Source organism: Mytilus edulis, chromosome 2 (assembly GCF_963676685.1).
Source record: "Mytilus edulis chromosome 2, xbMytEdul2.2, whole genome shotgun sequence".
Taxonomy (NCBI): Eukaryota; Metazoa; Mollusca; class Bivalvia; order Mytilida; family Mytilidae; genus Mytilus; species Mytilus edulis.
This window is the reverse complement of record NC_092345.1, coordinates 27,646,779-27,668,849: the sequence shown is the minus strand read 5'-3', so window position 1 is coordinate 27,668,849 and position 22,071 is coordinate 27,646,779. Positions and strand designations below refer to the sequence as shown.

The 22,071-nt window shown below is 30.5% G+C and overlaps 1 protein-coding gene across 1 annotated transcript in view; it reads left to right on the top strand.

The window, feature by feature from the left end:
- The first annotated feature begins 832 nt into the window (after nt 1–832).
- The window catches only part of LOC139511876 (homeobox protein Hox-A1a-like), a 28,683-nt gene continuing 7,444 nt past the window's right edge, over nt 833–22,071 (top strand). Inside the window, exon 1 of the mRNA XM_071299012.1 lies at nt 833–1,512. Within this exon, the coding sequence (XP_071155113.1) occupies nt 942–1,512 (571 nt within the window). The 5' untranslated portion in view covers nt 833–941. The remainder of the gene's footprint in view (nt 1,513–22,071) is intronic.

Sequence of the window (22,071 nt, the reverse complement as noted above, 5' to 3'; positions counted from 1 at the left end):
AATGAAAATTACTGACCGTTCAATAGTTCAATTTCCCAACAACAATTTTAAAAAGTAAATAAAATTCTCCTTGGAAATATTAAAATTATTTTCATAATATTTGGTAATAAAATATTCTCAGCGTTTAACCCTTTGTTAAATGTAAAATAGTTATTTTGGAATCATGGTGTTACGAAAACATTTTCTCATCTTGAATAGATTTTTCTTTGTCAGAGATTTGGCTGGCTACAATAAGAATTTTAGATGCTGAAAGTTATTTTTTCTTAGGGTATCCCCGCTGATTGGGAAATATGGCAAATGCATTCGTGGTGGTTTTGCTTTACAACGATGACAGATATATTATACTTCATACCGAGCTATCTAAAATAAAACCACTTGACGAAAAATGAATATTGCGATAAATTATGTATTTTCCAAACAAAAATTTAAACCATGTGTATCTAGTTACGGTCTATTGACTTTGGCAGATCATATACAAATCATATGAAAATAATATCATATTTTACCTGTATAGGTAAATCAAAAAAGACAATTTTGTTCTTTGATGATATAATCGAGTTATGATACCATCCAATACAAAAATCAACAATACCGTTGGAAAAATAAATATTGATATAAGAATCAGAACCAATCATGTTATATGAGTTTTGCATAAAATAAACAGAAAAAACGAGTTCATAAAGCATTGATGATTGTTTTTAAGGACGTCGACGTCTCCGTTACGGCTGAGTAAGTTTGTGAAATAATCCATCAATCAAACGTTGACTACCAACTGATGTAGTTAAATTGATCGTGATTGGATAGAGATTGTCACGTGGCTGGTATAAGTCTCTCTAATCTTGTCATTTTCAAGTTGTAATTTAGCTTCATTTATTTTAGATTTATCTTTAGATCGACGGGCTAATTTAGGCACCCCTATTGACAATTTAACGGTCTAAATTATGAATACGGAGAGTGATTACACACTTTGTAACTTAGATTCTCAACATTATGGAAACGGTTATTCTAATTCAGAAATCCCAAATAATATTTATGGATATAATGCTGTTAATAATCGTTCGTTAGATACGGGACAAAATTATTACGGATCAGAAAATGTCATTCCACACAATTTGTCCGGAGTAGACCTTTCACTTGGAAACGGACAGTGTCTTTCATATCCAGTTAATTCCACTATCATTCCAAGACATTCGAGAAATTCCGGATATGATCTACCTGAAAACCAAAGCCATTTGGTGGACAATTACTTAAATGGGCATAATCATAATGGGTTGACAATAAACGGTGACATTCATCTTGGAGGGGCTCAGATGAGTCTTTCTCCCGGACGGACAAACTATCCTAACGCATGTTTAGAAAATTACGGATCCTGTTCGTTGTCAAACCCGTATGGTTCTTCACTTCAGCAACCGTCACATGCAACACAAATAAAACAGGAGCCTATTTCTGGACAAGAACTGCAAACAAAGCCGTTCCGGTGGATGCAAATAAAACGGAACACCCCGAAAACAGGTAGTGTAAAAAGTCCATGTTTTGTTTATTACTGTGTTACATTGTAACGTTCTAATTTTTGACAGTTTATGATCGGTATAATGACAGTTTTGTTTGTATACGTATGTTTCTCCCCAGTGAGTTTTCCTTTTGACGCAAATAGGAATACACATAAACCACAGGGAGAAAATCTCGTGGTATCTGGTTAATAATTTTGTCTAATAGTTACTTGTCTTGTTTTAATGCTTTCATTGCATCGGAATCTTGTAAATTACCGAGAATAATGTTATTCCTCTTGTTTTCAAATGGTTTATTGGTAGATGCTAATAGATAACAGATCTCGTGCAGAAAAAAAATAGTTAACAAATTATTGTGTTGAAATGTATTCTCAAAATAATGCAGTCTTATCTAAAATAATATACTCGGCGTAATCTTGAAAGATACGCAGCATGCATTTTATCGGAAATATCATTTTTCATGTGATATGATTATAAAAACATATGATTTTGAAAATTCACAATTCACATTCTTCTATATGTTTAATTTTTGGCATTCTTTTTTCTATTTCTGTCGCTTTCCAATTTCAACAAAATTAAGATTAAATAGAATTGGTTAAAAGTATAAGATTTGGCGACCCACAAATTAAAGAAAAAGAAGGATATTAAATTTAATACTTCAATTAACGATCAACACTATCAAATTTTAACATTTTTTAAGGACTGTTTTCAGTAATAACCACACCAAAGATATTTCAATTTTAATTAAATTTCAGGTTTAAATATAAAGTTTATCATTTATTATATATATATGATGGGACACCACATTCGCTGCATGAATTTCAGAAATGAAAAGTAAACTGAAAATTTGCTACCGGTTTCAAACTCATCAGCCACATATTTCTTTATTTAATTCTATAATTACGATTCTTAAAAACTTTTATAATACAATGAATAAACTTGTATTTAAAGGTCTTAAAATAGCATAATGCAGAAAAAAGAAGCGAATATACTATTAACATATCCTTATTATATACTTGAAAATCTGTTTTTTTCATAGATACTCGTTAGAATTTTGAATTATTTGAATTATTTGAATATGAAAATTAATTTCATTTTAACGATTATTTTTCTAACGGTCAGTTGTTTTTATCTAGATGTAGAATCTTGAACTAAGCCCCAATAAGAACGGTTATAATCAAAGCTTAACAAAAGAAAACATATATTTTACAAAACTGTAAACCACATTTTGGTTTGTTTCTGGGAGGCATTTCCATCTTTTGATCAGAACAAATATTGACAATAAATTACATAAGTATAAAAATATGTAAAAAGAATTAAAGAATTAAATCATAATATTTGACATGTTGAGTGCTTTATAAGTTATCCTTATAGGGGGGTTGTAAAACCTTCAAAAAAAAAACTTTGCGAGTTTGTTTATTTGTTGTCTTTTTAAATATTTAAAAAACAAAATAATTTATTTGTTGTCTTTTTAAATATTTAAAAAACAAAATAAGAATAGACGAAAAGATGTATCTATGCTTATTACAAATATACATAACTGCATATGAAAAATCGTAGTGTTCTATGTATTAGCGTAAAAACTTTATAGATTCGAAAGCAAAGCTAATTAATTACGCCTTAATGAAAAACAAATAATAGGTTTGATCTGTATTTTGACTTCTGCGGTTAAATTAAAAATATTTGTGGTGTCTTTTATGGGAGACTATGCACAGATGATTCACATATTTAATATCAAATTGAAATTTACTGTCTAATTAATTAGGAAGTTGATTGAGAAAACTTATAACTAGAACATTCGATCTTAACATAACATGTTTAGCCTTGATTTATCCTGTGACTGAAGTGGTTAAATTTGACTAATTTAAAAATATGGTAAAATCAGGATAAATAATGAAAATGCGGAGTATTGAGGTTAAAACATTAAAATATATGATTATACAAGTAAATATATATAATTGTTATATACCGCATGACTATACAAAAGAAATAAACGGGATTTTTATGTAGACATTTCTGTTGTTAATTTTGCAATCGTACTAATTTCTTTATAACGAGAAAGTCGTTTATTGTTATGAGCAAAATTCCTGGAATAAGTGTAGTTGTTTGCTATTGACTGACTGGTGACTATGATAGACCGCGCCGTCAAATGTAACTTTGTCCTTGTTCTTTTGCCCATTTTTCTTGCTTGGATTTCAAGAACAGTTAGACATTTTTGTATGGAAAAATTACTTCTTAAACACACGAAACTATAAACAAATTACAAATCATTCTTGCATCCTAAACCCAGATTATTACAGATCAAAATCTATTTTATTTCAAACCAATTTCACTTTGCAAAGTGGAATTTATTTTTTTGAAATTGGGAAAGTGTAGTTATTTAACATCTTTACCAAAATATAGTACCCCTTTTTTTTCTTTATTTATAAAAAATGTCACGTGGATAGATAATATTGAATACGCATATGTACTGCCACCAAATGGTTGAGAAAATACCAATTTCATAAAAGTAAAGACATAAGAACGACAAGTTCCTGTCACAAGATGGCAGATTATATGTTTTAAGGGTAATGATAAGTCTGTCATTGTTTTGTCACATCTTATGAAAAATGTTTCAGAATACCTTTACAAGTTGTTTGACAACGTTTCCTTGTAATTACACCCCCTACTTGTAAAATATATAATGTCCATTATGAAGACCATTTATCTTTGTCCATGGCGTTGATTCACTGATGTTGTTGTTATTTACACCTGTTGATATTTATAGAATTTCATCATGTTTTAGGGAATCACCAAAAATATATCAGGTATTGATGAACCGGACTTGAACTCTGCTAACCTTGTAATCCCTTATGCCTATATTGTCTAGCGAGATAAATAAATAAGGCATTTTAGAGTTTATTTTGTACCAGAATTTGGACAAGAAGAAATGAATTGCATGTTATTTTCGTTAAAGTAAATGTTCGTATATATGATATGGGCAAGTTTTGGGGATTATTCTTATGAAATTGACGATTGGGAACAATTTATCCTTAGAAGGCTTGCAAATACTTTTGGATGGGCGGTAAATTCATTTTCGTTGATTTGGATATTGGGACTGTGTTTTTAAAAAATAAACGATACTTACTTTTAAAAGGACACAACTTATATAATTGTATTAACTCCTTTATTCGGTATAATAGATAATGTTTGGATATATTGGGAAATTAAACAATAGTTTATATTTTCTATTTTCCAGTTTATAAATCGATCAAAACTCTCACGAAAATAGATCTAAACAAAAACAAAAACCCAGAGATACCTGCTGCTTAATATAATATATTTGTTGGAAGTTTGAAATCGTATGAAACTCAAATTCCCCACCCTTCAAACCCAGCTATTTTATTTTGATGTAAGAAAAGGTTATTTGGTTCAAAATAGATTAAAATACAAATTCTTCTTCAGTTATATTAGAAAGCAGTGTTTCAGTCCGGTTGTAGTCGAGGCTGTCGTCTGCCTAAGCCACACGCATATGCCAGAATTGGCTCTTCAGTATTCTATTCTGAATCTTTCCAGTGTTTACATAACTAGTCAAAGTTGAGTGGTATAGTCTACCCATTCAATATCTTGCATGTACTAATCCACTTTACAAGTAAAAAGTAAATATTGTCTTTTATTAGTAAATTTGCTTTTCTATTAAATTATTCGGATCTTCGTCGACATGTAAATTAATAAAATACACATTGAAGTTTTATCACGTTCAACCGGTGCCAAACATTCTAGAAGTGACTCCTCGGGAAGAAGGAATGTTCAGAAATAAGAAATTGTGGATCAGTGCATATGTATGGAATTACGTTTGACTCATATTTGAGGATATGAGGAACATACTTAAATCAATTTATTTAAATATACTTTATAATATGACCTGCAGCAGCAAGAATATTCGAGAACACTGTATTGGTGAAAATTTAGAATTTTAATACATGTTTAACTGCAGATTGAAAACATGCTACTTGAACGCAAGTAAAATATATTTTCCAAACCAAAAAGTGTTTTATATTGTAACAATTAAGATGGTTTAGGTAGGAATGGGAACGTTGTTTGCTCCCTGGTATGTGTATAGTTCGATATGGATACTCTGGTTGCACCCTTATACGTGGGTTTAGTTAGGGATGGGAAAATTTGGTTACACCCTGCTTGGTAAGTGGGTTTATAGTTCGGGATGGTTTCACCCTGATAAGTAGGTTTAGTAAGGGATAGATACGTTTGTTGCACTCTGTGTAGAAGCTTTGGAACGGAATTCGTTTTAATATGTATAATTCTTTTAATCTATATCTTTGTATACCATATGTTACAAATATTTCAAAACAGAAAACTGCATCCATTCACTAAACCAATATTTGAAATTTAAAATCACTGTAAGGTTGTGTATATACAAAATTGATAGAATGTTATGAAGCTTTTTATTTGAAACCTGTTCCTAATCGATATTAGTAATTCAAATATTTTCATACCTTTTACCTTTTTCATAAAAGGGCACACGTCTTATCCCAGTGGGACGTAAAAATAAATGGCGTAATCGAGGCCTTATTCAGGGGTCATGACTGCAAAGCATTTAATATCCCTCTCAACATCCAAGAAAGGACTATTTCGCTTTTATTCATGGTTTGATATACAAAATGAACTCATAAAAGAACCATTATATTTTCCTGCTTTATAAAAGTAAAGCCTTTCACTAACCATTTTTTACTTATAGTCCCCATTGGCCCCAATATAAATGCCCGACGAAAAATTAATATTGCAAACACCTTATGTGTCCGATTTCAACAGATGCTGTTCTTCTTTCTCTATTTAAATCAACGTGAAAACGATCATCTTTCATCCATTGTATGAACTGTAAAATTTAACATAATAATCATCCAAGAATCGATGAATTAAGACATTAGCTGCGATCCTGAGACATTAACTGCGGTCCTGCATCAGAGATCACTTTCGGAATATCGACAGGTTAAGCAGATACAAGAGGCTAAATCTGCTTTTGACAAGAGGCATCAAATTAAAATCATGTCCTTTTTAGAAATGATTTTAGTGATCGATTTTCTCCCCATTTAACAGTCGACATGGAATAAACTTTGATGCTTCCTTTTTCATGCTTAATGGTTTCAAATATGTTAGTGCCAGCTTCACGTGGTTTGAAACTTAATCCCACAGAAATGTCTCAGATATATTTATAATTCATTAAACTCTTTTAAGTCCTTAAATTTATAATTTTATTATGAAATATTAATTTATGATGAAAGCTATAGTGACTTGCACTTTTTAACTTCAGAAAGTACCGTAAAGAAAATCATATTTATTGAAAATGTCCATTCGTTTGATGTGTTTGAGGTTTCGATTTTGTTATTCAGTTGATTTTGGACTTTCCGTTTTGAGTTTTTCTCGGAAATCAGTTTTTTTGTAACGGATTTTTTTTCTTTTTATTGTATTAGCTGAAAAATAACTTCAATGTTCTATGTTTAAAGCCTCTTTGGTAAAACAAACCTGAACTATCAAAAAACTGACGGTGCATGTTAGCAATCAAACAGTAACCAACGCGAAATATAATAGTTACTGGAAGACAAATATTTGACGTCACAATCTTTCAGACTTAATTATAATTCTCATTTAGTATTTGCTTCCCTTTCTTCACACCTATCATCAAAATGTCCGTTCTTCTTAACACTTACAAGACAACAAACGCTCTTTAATTACGTAGAAGTCTCGTGGAAGATCACGTTAATTACGATATTTCTGAACTGTCTACCTAAAATCACAGCTCTTTCCGCTGAAGACAATGGTAATTGCGCTGCTCAGAAATGTCCAGTTAAACAGCAAACGACGGAAACAGAATTCGATCATTATGGACAGAAACGTCTGCCTTTATTGTCTTTTGAAAATGATTGAGATTATTAGTAAATGCTTTCTTATGCGATGTTAGTATATTAGGTTACACGTGCTTTTTATTTCTCCAATAGTCACGTAAAAACCAATCGCATTGGAAAATCTATTAAGTCTTTATCTGCAAATATTTCGGTTACATTTTGCGAAGTATGATAAAAATAAACTCCTCATGGATACTAGGCTTCAAATTTTATACGCCATACACGCGTTTCATCCACTAAAGACTCCCAAGAAACCGATCTGCGAATATTTAGTTAGACTTTCACTATCCCAGACTGCCTGTAGTCCATACGATGCTGGTACATCTAGTCAGATTGTTTGATTATGGACGATTAAGAACTTTTCCTATTTTATCATGAGACAACCGTCTGTTGTTTAAGACGCATGTTGCTCTTATTCTAGATGATCGATTGTTTTGTTGTTTGGTTTCTGTCTTGTTGACGTATACCCAAGAAATTAAGGCCGGTATATGTGACTTAACTATAGTGATTTAGCGTCTGGTGGCCACTTGGAAAAATGGTTGGCACTCCCGACCAAAACATTTCGGTCTTATCAGTAGATACTCGCCTTCTAGTCCTATTGTCCGGAAAATGCTTGAAATATTTTCCACTGGACGTTAGACAACCAAAAATCAATCAATATCGTCATATGGTCTTTGATGCATCTGAATTGAAAACTCTATAATTATTTGAAGAAGTGAATTATTGGTAAACATACGCATTAGTAAATTTATGGAACTTTACCGAATAAAGATAAAGCGATGAAATAACAATTTATTAAATTTTGTTTTAATTCAAAATTATATTCATTTTCCACCGAAAATTTAGAACAGTAAAAGTCACTTTTTAACATAATGTTAGTAATAAACTTATACTTGTACGGAAAAGTAATTGAATAGTAAAATATAGACTATTAATTCAGTGTTTAGGAAAATGAAAAAAAAATCCGATAATTTTTAACATGTAGGTGATGGTCAGCAAAATCAAAATTTCCCTCATCCCGAATAATTCAGTTGGTATATTCTACTGATCTACGATGGCCATATCAAGACGAGTTTGCGAGTTTGAGAGTCAATTACGGAGAGGGACTGAACTATTCGGGTTATATTTATATTTTCTCAAAACCGATTTCATTGAGAGAAATCCGTTTATTGATTTTCAGTCAATCAATAATGACTAAATTGCTTTATCTAATCTGTTTTTTGTGCAAATATTGATATAACAAAGAGATTTTATTACTTTATAAATACACACTTAAAAAGCTCCTCCTTTTAACAATTTATAAACTCATTTTGTAGATTAACTATGATACCGGTCTTATCAGGTCGATCACATGAAATAGTTTGTTTAGAAAATTAGAATCCTTTGCCTCAAGTCAGAATAAAGTCTTAAATGACACTTTTTCATATTAAAATAATGATATGGTTCAACAGAATATTATGATATCAACTCGATTTATGTGGATATTATGAGGTTTCTATAAAGTTATTTTCACTTCTAGTTTTTAAGTATACAGACCTCATATTTCACTTATAAAGATATTGAAAAAAACCTTTGAATATATGTTTATATTTTGAAAGCATTTAAACAAAAAAGTATGATCTAAATCTTCAATATTTTTTTCATAATGCTGTTCTCAAAATAGTTTACATGATACACTCGAATAATACAATCCCTGTAAATTGGCAAATGTCAAATGTAAATTTGCATTTGTAAATATACCATAATTGATATATTTTCAAATATGACATTTATTAAAATTTGCAAATTCACTGCCCTGTAACAGTACATGAAACCTACTTCTTCAATTGTGACCTATTAGTATCTAGGAGATGTAAGACACAACTGAAAAGATGTGGCATGATTGCCAATAAGACAACTATCTACCAGACTTAAAATGATGTGGCATGATTGCCAATAAGACAACTATCTACCAGACTTAAAATGATGTGGCATGATTGTCAATCAGACAACTATCTACAAGACTTAAAATGATGTGGCATGATTGCCAATAAGACAACTCTACCAGACTTACAATGATGTGGCATGATTGTCAATAAGACAAGCCCAGTAGTCAGCACTTTTTGTGCTGACATGAATTGTCATTGATATGGTTATATTTATTAATTTACTGTTTACAAATTTTTGAATTTTTTGAAAAAAACTAAGGCTTTTCTACCTGAGGCATAGATTACCTTAGTTTTATTTGGCAAAACTTTAAGGAATTTTGGTCATCAATGCTCTTCAACTTCGTACTTTATTTGGCCTTTTTATCTTTTTTGGATTCGAGCGTCACTGATGAGTCTTTTGTAGACGAAACTCGCGTCTGGCGTATATACTAAATTTAGTCCTGGTATCTATGATGAGTTTATCTACCAGACTTAAAATGAAGTGGTATAAAGCAATGATAGACCATTGTAAGGCTTTGTGTCACTTTTCGTTCTTTCCTCCTCTAATTCCCGATAAGTTAGAAGTTCTAACCTGAACATATACTTTCTTCTTCTTTAACCCAAAAATGTTGTCTCATTGGTACTCATACCTCATTTCATATATCTATATGGGAATGAGATGAAAATAAATATTGTTTATCGAAATACGTAAGAGTACGGTGTGGGGCTTGCTCATGGTTGAAACTGTACATTGATCTGTTATTTACATTCTTGTAAGGTGAATATTTGTCTTCTTCAAGTTATAAGCAGTCATTTTTTTTTTTTAAAGTTTTAAGGTAGCATTTTAAAAGTAGCTTTGAGACTATTGCTGACTTAAACAATGCATTGTTATGATACTAATTTCTTATTTGATAAATTTAAAGACTTAAACTGTATACGACATTCAGACACTGAGAAATCGAACGATTCAGGAAACCAAGACGCTCAAAAGTCTGCCATATTTTAATGTGCCTGTCCAAAGTTGTTATTCAGTGTTTACGTTTGTTGCCGTTCATTATATTTGTATATCGTTTCTACATAAATCCGGTCCTGTATCCAAAAATACATTTTGTTATATTTGAGCCTTTTATAAATTGCAATGCGGTATGAGGTTTGTTCATTGTTGAAGGCCGTATGGTGAAATTAAGTTGCTAAAATCTACGTCATTTGGTTTCTGGTGGATAGTTGTCTCATTGGCAATCATAACACATCTTCTTATTTTATATTGTAATGTTTGGAGTCGAAACTCCTCTTTCAGTATTTTGAAAATTGTTTTATGAAAGACAGCATTGAATTAAAGTGGTTTATATATCTTAACATGTTTCCATTATTGAAGAATGTGTCGTTTTTTTCATGTTCATTGTAATGTGTTCTCATTAAATTTGACACTTTTATCACAAAATATCGACTGGCTAAGGGTATGCAGTCAAATTATATATAATCTAAAAGAAATGAAAAATGTTGTCCACAAATGTAAATATTACCAATGTTAATAGGGGTTAATAAATGTGGTAATAAAGTGACACAATTATTAACTTATAAAGTCATCATATATTACAAATTATATTTTCATCGTTTGATGAATGTAGGCAGGCCACTTCAAAAATGACTGATGAACTGTAATATAGAAATTCGGATTTCTCTCTGCACCGACATCGATTCATATGTTACACACTTGTCTATAACGTGTTTTGGGACACATTTTTACTGTCATTGGTACAAACTTCCCGAATCAATCATATGTTTTGACAAGTTTGTCAGTTAAATCGCCATCAGCTAAGCCGGTGATTTGTAAACGAATTTAGTCAGAAGATATTACTGCGGATTTAGTAATCTGACATAATTTCACTTTCGTGACCTTAAATCGTACCATTTCTATCAATAAACCAGCTGCAATAACTCTTTAAAATGAAAATTTATCTCATTTTTCAAGTCAAACTGGGTTATTTATTGGTTCAAAATCAAAACACTTAAAAAATCAAATCAATAGGATTGTTTTTATAGATATAGAACTAAATTAAATAATTCTCTGTGTAGATTTTTTCATTTATTTATTAACCTATAGTATACGATACGCTTATTTACTGAAATGCCAGCATGTACTACAAAACAAAACTTCAGAAATTATATCATTTTCGAGTTTTTCAGTTTTGGTGTTGTCTTTGCTTCCAGACTACAAGTATGTTTTGATTCTAACAACATGGATATTCAATTTAATTTTGACATTTTTGAATATTAATTCCAAAAACTTTATTTGTTTTGTTTTTTGTTTGTTTCATACTATTTGCGAGTCATAAACCAATTGTTTGAAAAAATCACAGTCATTCTTTCATTATGCCACTGTGTCGACAACTAACCAACGTGCAATGAAAATTTACATATTAATTCTTCATACTTAACTTCTTGTCAAATCCCATTAATTTTTATAGTAATAACCTACATTGTACATATATAAAACTTGTGTAGTATGGATTAAAATTAGCATTTCCTGGAAAGGTTTTATAAGACCAACATTGAAGTTTTTTTTTAAATTACATAAATTACAAAGGTTTCAAAATAGTAAATCTCAATTTTTGCAGTATAATAATGTCAACTATTGTCTTTTGAAATGACATTTTTCGATTTTTAAAAACCACAACGTTATTGACCTAATATTAAATGATTAGACAAAATACATAGTTTATGACGACTACATGCAAAAATCATAACCCTAATTTTATGTACATATAGTTTTAAGACAATATTTCAAACAGTTAACATTTGATACCACCCACTTGTTCATAGCCTTTTTGTTTATTGACATGTTCATTTTCTCCCATGGTCTACTACAAGGTGCTAGGATGACTCAACGACTCTATGTTCTTTAATGTGTGTCTCTGTTGTAAAGTGTATGTCATAGTTTGAATGTTTGAGGTGTTGAGATGATATACATATTTTATAGTTCTTTTGAAGTTGTAATTTGATGATTATTATAGGTGTCATATTGATATGTCGAATCATATAATAAGTTTTTATTTGTTTGTTACGTATATTTTCGTAAAAGGATTGCTAATCCATACCGATGTTATGAGTTGACAAAAACGCAGAGAAGACCAAATCCTAATACCAAAACAGAACTGAACAGATCAGTAGTAAAATTCGGACAGTAAAATGACGTAAAGGCGAATGTTGTTTTGTTGATCTAAAGTGATTGGATGCTATTTTTAAACTAATCCGTTCCTATGTTAGTGTTCCTTTATAAGAAATGAAAGTAAAAGTATTTCAATTAATTTTAATGATTGCTAACTATCTGTAAAAAGATATAAAATCTAAAAATATATTTTCTATAAGGCTATACTATCGTTTTTGACACACTTCTAAATATACCGTTCCATGCACAGGTGTTTCCGATCAAAATCAGTGATATCTGTGCCAATACAATACGATGTTTATCCGATATACATTTGTTCATAACCAATAAATGTCCAAAATCACTTTTACTTTAACTATGAGTTGTTGGTAATTGTCGAGGTAAGCGTGGATGTTTTTATTAAACATGTCTGTTAAAATTAAGACATTTAACATCATATAAACATGTTCTCACATCTATATCTGTATTTCCGATGTTATTTCAATTTCATACTAACAATCACACTCTGTTAATTGCGGTCAGAAAAAGATGTCCACTTTTCCCTCAGCTCTTTCATCCATCCAACATAAAAAAAGTTATGAATGTGTGTCCTCACGTTTACCTATCTAAGAACCATACATGTTGCACAAGAATGGCAACTCTTACACATATGGAATAAATAATGCTAGCATTTTTTGTATTTGCACATATACAAATTATGTTGGTGCACTTTTTCATATTAGTTACACAAGAATGACAACGCTTACACACATGGAATAAATAATTCTAGTATTTTTGTATTTGTACATATACAAATGTTGGTGCACCTTTTCACATTGAATAATTTACAATAAAAGTTGTCAATTTTTGATCCAGTACAGGTATATTCGATTGACCTGCAATAACAATTAAAATCACCCATAAAACAATATCTGACAAAATTTGAATGCTATTACCATATTAATATTCCGATCAGTTTTTGTAAATAAATTATAGAAAAGGTACATTGGTGCGTTTTTCTAATAAATCCTAAATATGGAGGTGTTTTGATGTGTGTTTATAAGGTTTCAAGGATAGAAAGTACTAAAATAGACACATTTAAAGGGGGGAAAGTTCATATTGTGATTGTTAGGTTTTTTTCTCAAGCTAAGTATAAAACTAGTCAATGTATAATGAAATTAAGGACAGAATGCTTAATATTGAACAAATTTATGGTATTTTGCCAATTATACTTGCTCCAAGTTATACATACATATATAAAAAAAAAATTAAACGGGATCATACGCTACAGTACACTAGAGCTTCAAATAAAACACTTTTTTGTTTTCTGGCAACAAGGATGCAGGATGAAGAACACATTTGTTAAAACCCAATAGCGTATGTATTTTTCCCGCCTTTTATTTCAATAGTAACATATTTCTTTTTCATTATCCTTTTGAAACAAAATTCTTTTAAAAAGAAATTTAGAATAAAACAATTTTAAGATACCAAAAGATGACTGCATGCTCAGTGTTTATTTAATACTTTTATAAAATTTTAAAATGAATGATTGATTGTAAATTGAGATTGAAAGCTTATCCCCCAGTGGCAAATACTACACGCATCTGAGAGAGAACAAATACACAATAAATATAAAAGTAATATCGAAACGAGGGTGGAATGGGTTAATAACTTAGTAGAGTGTTATCCATTGGTGACCTTCGGCTGTTATCTGATTTTTGGTCGGGTTGTTGTCTGTTTGACACATTCCCCTTTCCATTCTCAATTTTATTTTTTGAAGTATATGCTATTGACAAAAATACATGTATATTATGTATATAAATCCATTATAAAAAGCTGAACAACAACAACTTCTACTGCAATTTTAACCTACCTAACAACTTATAATACTGAGACTACTGCTATGCAAGCCTCCATTACTATTGACTGATATGAAAAAAATCAAAAAAACATAATGATACAAAGTCATTGTCACTATAGAGTAATTATTTTTATCAGTTTTGTATAAAATTCAAATACTTCGACTTTTTTTAAAAGGAAATTATTTGACAAAATGAATTCATCAAGCTTAGTCTATCTTACTGCAAACAAAAATTCTTGAAGGTTTTGATTGTAGACATCTACTTGGCACAAAGCATTGAGATGAAACACGAATATGTTAAATATTTATATCATAAATAGAAAAAAAATAATATGTATTCCATCAAAAGCGATAGACCATGGAAATCAAGTCCGTTTTAAAGACATACATGTACTGTCTATCATCATGACGTAAGAATGTTAGGAATTATAAGGCTCTTCAGAGGAACCCTTCGAAAAGAGAAAAGCCAAGATAATGCTTATAACGTTTTAACAATTCCTTTGTAAAGGCTTGAAATGTTCTACGACTTTCTAGACTTCTCTATTGGGTAATGTTTTCTTGTGTGAGAAGTTCAATAGAATTCCTACTTGAACTTTTGAAAAAAGAACATCTCCATGTTAAGGTCATCTCGTTGGAATACAAGATCGTATTATTTTCTTTTCTGATTTCTTTTCTATTATTTTATCTTTATTGCATTAAAAATACTGTTGCACCACCTTCTGAAACAGTTGACATATGGAGTTTCTGTCTGTTCTGAATAGAATGGTTTGATGTTCACAAATGTTTATGCGTGTGTTTTTTTTCCGAAACTTTGATACAAAGAGTTCCTAAAGAAAGATCTTTCAATATTCAAAATTTAATTGATTAACAAGAGGCAAAAAAATATTACAACGGCAAAACAGATTAAGTGGATAAGTGAGCACTAAAATCGTTTTTCCACATTTAAAGCACTAATTTTAGCATTTTGAATTTGCTTATTTTTTTACTCTGAAATAACAGTTTTTCATTTTTGATATTTCCTACTGTTTTTCTGTCAAAGCTGACATAGTAATAAAAATTGTTTTAGACAACCAATTGCTAAAACATAACGGAAACACTCAGTGTGATGTTTAACACTGACTTGATGCCATGTTCAATTTGCGTACGTCGTCATGCAATTTACAGAAGCTGAAATTCGTTTCTTTCAGTATCAGTTACGGAAACTTAGAATGAATTCCTGTTCCCTGACAGTTCTTTAAATGTATCAAAATGTATAAAATTATTCTCTCACAAAAGAAGTATGCTCTTTGCGTGATAACGGCAGAAAACCGTACCTTTGTCTTGCTTCTTGAAATGAATACTTGTTGTGAACTTCAAAACGCGTTAACTCTGACAATATTCCTGTTTATGAGTTTACCTAATCGCCTGAGCTTTCATTGAAATACATTGAAATGAAAAATTAATTCCTTGATATAAAAACGGAATAAGATCGTCAATCACTTTAAAAATGCGATCATAGCGTTTAATACTATACCATGTTTCAATTGTTGAAACAAGCACGTTTGTGAAGATGATTTGGTCTTGGCGGTATGACACCGACAATGAAAACAAATATTACCATACCCAACACGTGGCGCTTGCACAAATGAAAATCTAATGTTCCATGGTTTAAGAAAGTAAATATAATTAAATCTCAAGTTATTGTATAATTTCTTCCCTTGATATTTGATCAGCGTCTATCTAGCTCTTTTCTTTACCTGCAATCTATTGTTTCTGTTCTTACAGTAGAGTAAAGCTAAGTTTTGAAATCACTTAAAAAGCAATAAATCGACAGCCTGCTTTTGTTGAACTTAATTAAATTTGCATCATGAAGCCGAGTTATTATATTGTGATTTTTCTGTATAACTATGTTATCACTGCAAAGAAAGCGAAAGTAAGACTTCTTCTGAAGTCAAACAGTCAAGAAATTCTAAAATAAATGCAATTCTATAGTTTTGATAGGCATGCTCAAGTCATTTTTTTTGTATGAAGGTATTTGGTTAAACAGTATTTGAAAATTTTACGGAAATCTTTTTTTCTTTAGAACATAAATTAATTCTATTCGTTGAATTCAATTGAACTTTTGTTTAAATAGCTGAAATAAGTAGTTTAATTAAAAGTTATAAGATGCAAATATTTCTTTGTTAGTAAAAATTAAAAAATAACATTGTATTTCAGAAACATATATAAAGTTGATTTTTCGTATTATATTTAGATAGTTTTAAATCGGAAAATAGCGCAATAACATTTTATAGTACCTATCTTCAGGTTTACTTAATCAATTGTTTAACAAAAAGGAAGTTGAAAAAAAGTACCGATCAAAAATTATTAGAAGAAAAAATATTTGTGATATCTTGGTCATATCTGCTCAAAACTGTGTTCCTTTACAGATCCGGCGCATGCCTCTGATTCATTGTGTTGCCAATTCCTTAATTCTATATTTGATGAACTGTGCTGGATTTTTTTATAGTACTTTCGGAGATGTAACTATTCAATGCATTTTTTCAAAGCTATCTAGTAATTTGTTTTGGTCTGAATAAAAACTAAACAGAAGAACTTTACTATATTTAGATTAATTTCGGGCGAATTGATGGAGAAATTGGCACTCTTACTGTTTTACTGTTTGAGGATAGTTTGAATGCAGGAGAATCAAAGCTATTGTGATTATCATTAAAAATGTTGACAAATCCTAACTCAAAGTGTAATTGAAGTGAGTGTTTGACACCATAAGCCATGTTCAAACACTTTGTAAAGGAAATACCTTCACCAATTCAGATATCTGCAGTTGATTTTGTGAGTTTTTATGATTGCATTCTAAGAGTTTTTTCAGTTTAATAAGTATTTTTTTGTTCACTTAAAATTTGAAAGTTCGGACGTACCACAATAAAGTGTTATTTTCATTACGTAAAAGCCTGACAAAAGCTAGATTTTCTCTAATTCTGATAGTCAGTATCAAAATGTTAATTTCATTTATGCTTCAAGAAAACCGCAGATGATAAATATCAAGCTCTGTAATAAATTGATTTTATTGTATGTATGTTAGAATTGTTAATGGAAGGTAGGTTGACAAATATGAAAAATTGAACAAAACTTTACGACATCCGCCTCTTTACCGCTTCCGTTAAAATATCATCAAAGTGGGAATGTAGTTCTTATTCCGGTCTCGCTACAAAACGTGCTGATATTGCTTGTGTTGGACAAAGAATGATGGATGGCTTATCGCAGATCAAATCTGAGAGATGCCATTTAACAAGCCGTAATTATTTTAGATTTCTTTCGTCTAAGACGTCTGTCATTTACGTAGAAAAGGCAACAAGAAAAAACGCCTAGTTGCATGTCGCGGATTCTGCGGTAGCGGTGATGGACATGTTAATTAAAGATGGGTTTGTTTCATATCTGTTAATTTGTTCATTGTGCAAGTAGTGCTTTACAAGCTATAAGAACCACAAACACTATTCATTGATGCGCTCGTGAAATAATTAACTAACTTAAGTTTAATGCAGTTAGTGTTAACGAAGAACTTCTTACATTTAAGAAAAAAACTTAATATTCGTTGTACTCTTTCTACATTATAATTTGATACAGATTGGGTTGCTCAGGGGTAGGGGTGTTTTGATTAATATGAATCATGCAGCGCCTTGTGTATATGCATATGGATAAGAGTTTCAGGAATATGACTGCCATATATTTTCACTAACAGAGATTATGTTTATATTTTAAATTAAAATAATTTAAAGTAAACATAAATCGATGTCCTTTTTTGTTCTTATTCTGTTTTTTTTTCAATTTTCACAGTTTTTCCTCAAAGCAAAAATAAAAATAAGTATACAAAACGTAGGAATGTTTCAAGAAGCAAACTTTCACAGCTTTAATTTAGAAAAGATGATCGTAAATGTTTTAATTCTTCAGTATATAAACCAAATAATCCAATGTAATTAAACAAGGCCTCTCATCCTGTGTTATCCACTGCAGCAAACCATGACTTCTTTACTGCAACAGATATAACTTACTTTAATTACATTTTTGTTGTTGATCGGTCATGCTATAAGAAATAGGGGTAACTAGAAATGACTATATAGACTGGAATTCACTGATTTCATTATATTAGTTGCAGTATTACCTTTATATCTCTTGCAATGTTTCTATATTTTTTTCTTGATATAATGGCAATTCATTGCCAAAAAATGTCAAACTTAATTTCACCATGAGGGCAAGTGATAGAATAAGCTTAATAGTGAAAGGGCAAACTTTGGCCTTTTGATTCTAAGTTTCTATTCAAATTGCACAAACATACATTGAAAATCTATCTTACCACACATCCCCTTATTTTTATTTCATTTAGGGACCAGGTGTTTCAATCTAGTAGAAGTAAATCATATTAAAACTAAGTTTGTGAGGCATATTTTGATAAGGTTCGGTTAGCTTCACTAGGAAGCCTTGGTGATAAACCTGTCAGAAGAAGCCGTATATCTCCAACCGTTACAGGGACTTTATGTAGTGTCTAGAAGCAACTAGAAAACATATTTATTATACCAAAAATTATTATATTTTCTCAATGACATTACATAATTGTAATTCATATCCTCAGGTATCGACTCACAGCCAATTTTGACATTTTCATGGCAATTGTGACGTGTGGTTGGTCATCAAAGAAGAACGTCACTTTGATGGGAAGAAAAGCTTTTATTTTGCATTCTTTTTTTCTACAAATTTCAGGAAATGATTGTGAGAAATATTCAAATTTTCTCGAATTTGTCGTTTTAATCGACTTTTATGATCCTGTGAACGATTTTATTGAAATATGTTTGACAAATTTTATACGTTTTATTCAACAAAGCAGACGATTGGGTTATTTTTTTCCCTGTTGGTTTATATATAAGCAGACGACAATATTATGGCAAACCTCAATTATTGTCGTTTTTTTATAAATTAAAATACAAAACCTATTTTAATTTTTAGATGTAAGCTATGGAAATAAAACAATAAAATAAAATCATTGATAATTGACATTAAAAGTTTAAGAAATGGATATTTGAGACTACATCATTGAACAACATAAAATAATGGGTTGTGCTCTGAAACATTACTTGCAGCATTATGCAACCACAATCCGATATTGAAAGTTTGTTGCAACGTAAGGATAGAACAAGTTAAAAGTCTATGATTAAACAATATTTACAGCTCCATAATAAAGAGGGACTAGACAACGTAAGGGGTAGGACTAGAAAAGTAAAAGTAAACATTCGCATTATATGTAGCTCCCTAAAGGTGTTCCCTCTAAATCCGCCTCTAGATGATAGTGGTCATACAAAGTAATGCATTTAAAATCTTGCAATATTTATTTTAGATATAAAAGGAAGTCGCCTATAATAATTTTCTATTTTATAGTTTATGCTATTATTCTAAAGGTTGTTATCTCTTTGTTCCTCGTAACCCTCAACTGGTCCCGGAAATAACAACAGAAATGTAAATCAGACGTTGATTTTTCATATCTTTATTAGAATTTTGTTACTTTTGAGACGTTGATTTTTATGTATTTATTCGAATTTTGTTACTTTTGCGACGTTGATTTACATGTAACTTTCTAAATCATGTTATATATAAGAAAAATCTTTAAGGGCACATAAGATTTTAACATAATTTGTTACTATAAGGGGAAAGGATATTTGCATTTCGAAGTTCTAGTAATTAGTTGAACGTTGGAAAAAATGAAAAAAACAGTATTAAACTCTAGCATAAATTTTCATGTACCAGTGTACCAGGCTAAAAGAAATAAAGAGGGGGGGGGGGGGGGGTAATTGCTTTGGAACTCTTGTGGTTAACTTCTCTTATTCTTATGATAAAACTGTCACCGAAACTTTAAAATCTATATATAGTTGTATAAATTGTTCCATCTGTATCCAAAATTGAACATTCTCTATGCTTTTCCAACAAGTTAAACAAAGCATATTTAATAAAACCAATACAACAGAGCTATAAATCATTGGCTGCCATCTTAAATACACTAGCGTGGATTATTTGATTATGATTTAATTAATATCACTAACTAAAGAAAATTACGTGGCAAAAACAACATGCTTTGTGAATATCAAATAAGTTTCGTATTGTTTTCTCGACTGCACTTCATTCTTATTACATCAGCATTGCTTCGATTCTATTCCGACCCAATACAACTTGGCTGCCTGGGAAGACGGTCTTGTTGACAGTTAACTAAGATGGATGAGTCTTGCCTGTGAAATTCTTATTCTTTAGCGAATTCTCTAATCTGATAGTACTTTAGTTTTTTGTCTTGGCCCAATTACTACAAAGCCAGATTTCTGCGATTATTTCAATGAAGTTCATTTTTCTCTTTTTTGAAGCGGAATATAAAGATATCTTAACCCTTGTCAAAGATGGCACTGTTTGCGAGCCAATAATGATGTTGTTAAGATCAGAGAATTGTAAATGACAAAGATAATGACCATCTGACTTCGCAAGTTAATATAAATAAACACAAGTAATTAATTTCTAATTTTACATAAGGTTGTGCAGAATTAAAGATATCTTCATTTTGATATTGTTCCTGCATCAAACGTTTTTGTAGTCAATGGGTTTAAGGAAAGTCGTTCACTTGCGATTCAAAGATTTTCTAATTTTTGACTCATTTGAACGTCCAAATTACAAAAAAGTACAGATTTATTTTTCAAAATAGATACAGTATTTTGTATTCTATGTAGGCGACAAAGTCACGTGACAAACGGAAGTTGCACACCATATATCTTCCTGTTTTATTTTGTCACATAAAAAATGTTTCCTTTCAAATGGGTGGAGTAATATATGTTTCATGTAGTAATTTATTAAAATTTATAGGAACAAATTCGGTTGTTGAATTCTAATCACCGCAATTGAACATTTATATTCAAATTAGATTAGAATAAACATTTCTAGCACTGAATAATGATGTAAATATTGCGCCGACCAATCAATGAATATAACATATCCATATATCAAATATGTTACAAATACACGAAATAGGAGGAATAAAAGTATCGGATAATATAAATTAAAACTCAGAATATTGGTATAATCAAGAGAATTTCAGTATTGTTGAAAACTTTTTAAATTTCTGTAACCATTATGGTTAGACCCTGACAAACTATTGGTATAATTTCGGAAAGTCTCGTTTTGTTGCAGGGTTCTGTTGATCAGTATTTCTTCTTCTGTGCACTGTTCGTAGCTGACTTTTGCCCTTGGAATCTTCCCCTTTCATGTCAGTGTAATGGTATTTTTATTTTCTATTATGGAGTTCGTATAGAATTCAGTGCTAACATTTTTGTAAGATTGGCTGTTTATTAAATTTGCAAGTTAAAGAAATATTTTTTTCAGGCGATGTTGGTCCAAGATTGGTTTGGTTTCTGTATAAGATTATTCAAGAATGATCTTGCAAAGATCTTCAAATTTTTATATGTTTTCACGGTTTAACATTTCAGAAAACGATTATGTGAAAGTATTCTTATATCAGTACATTTATATTATTTAACCCAACCATATGAATTAAAATATAACCACTAAAGAAAGTAATTTGGTTTTTCGTTACTGATTTATAAAGTGTGAAACTTTTTTAATTTGCGTTGTCGGATGCAGTAATGGAAGGCCTTTTTTACTTGTAAGCTAAATTAATGATATGCGCCTGAGTGTGTGAATTCCTGCTTGTTCTTCTATTACACCTTTTGTTTGTTTTGTTTTGTTT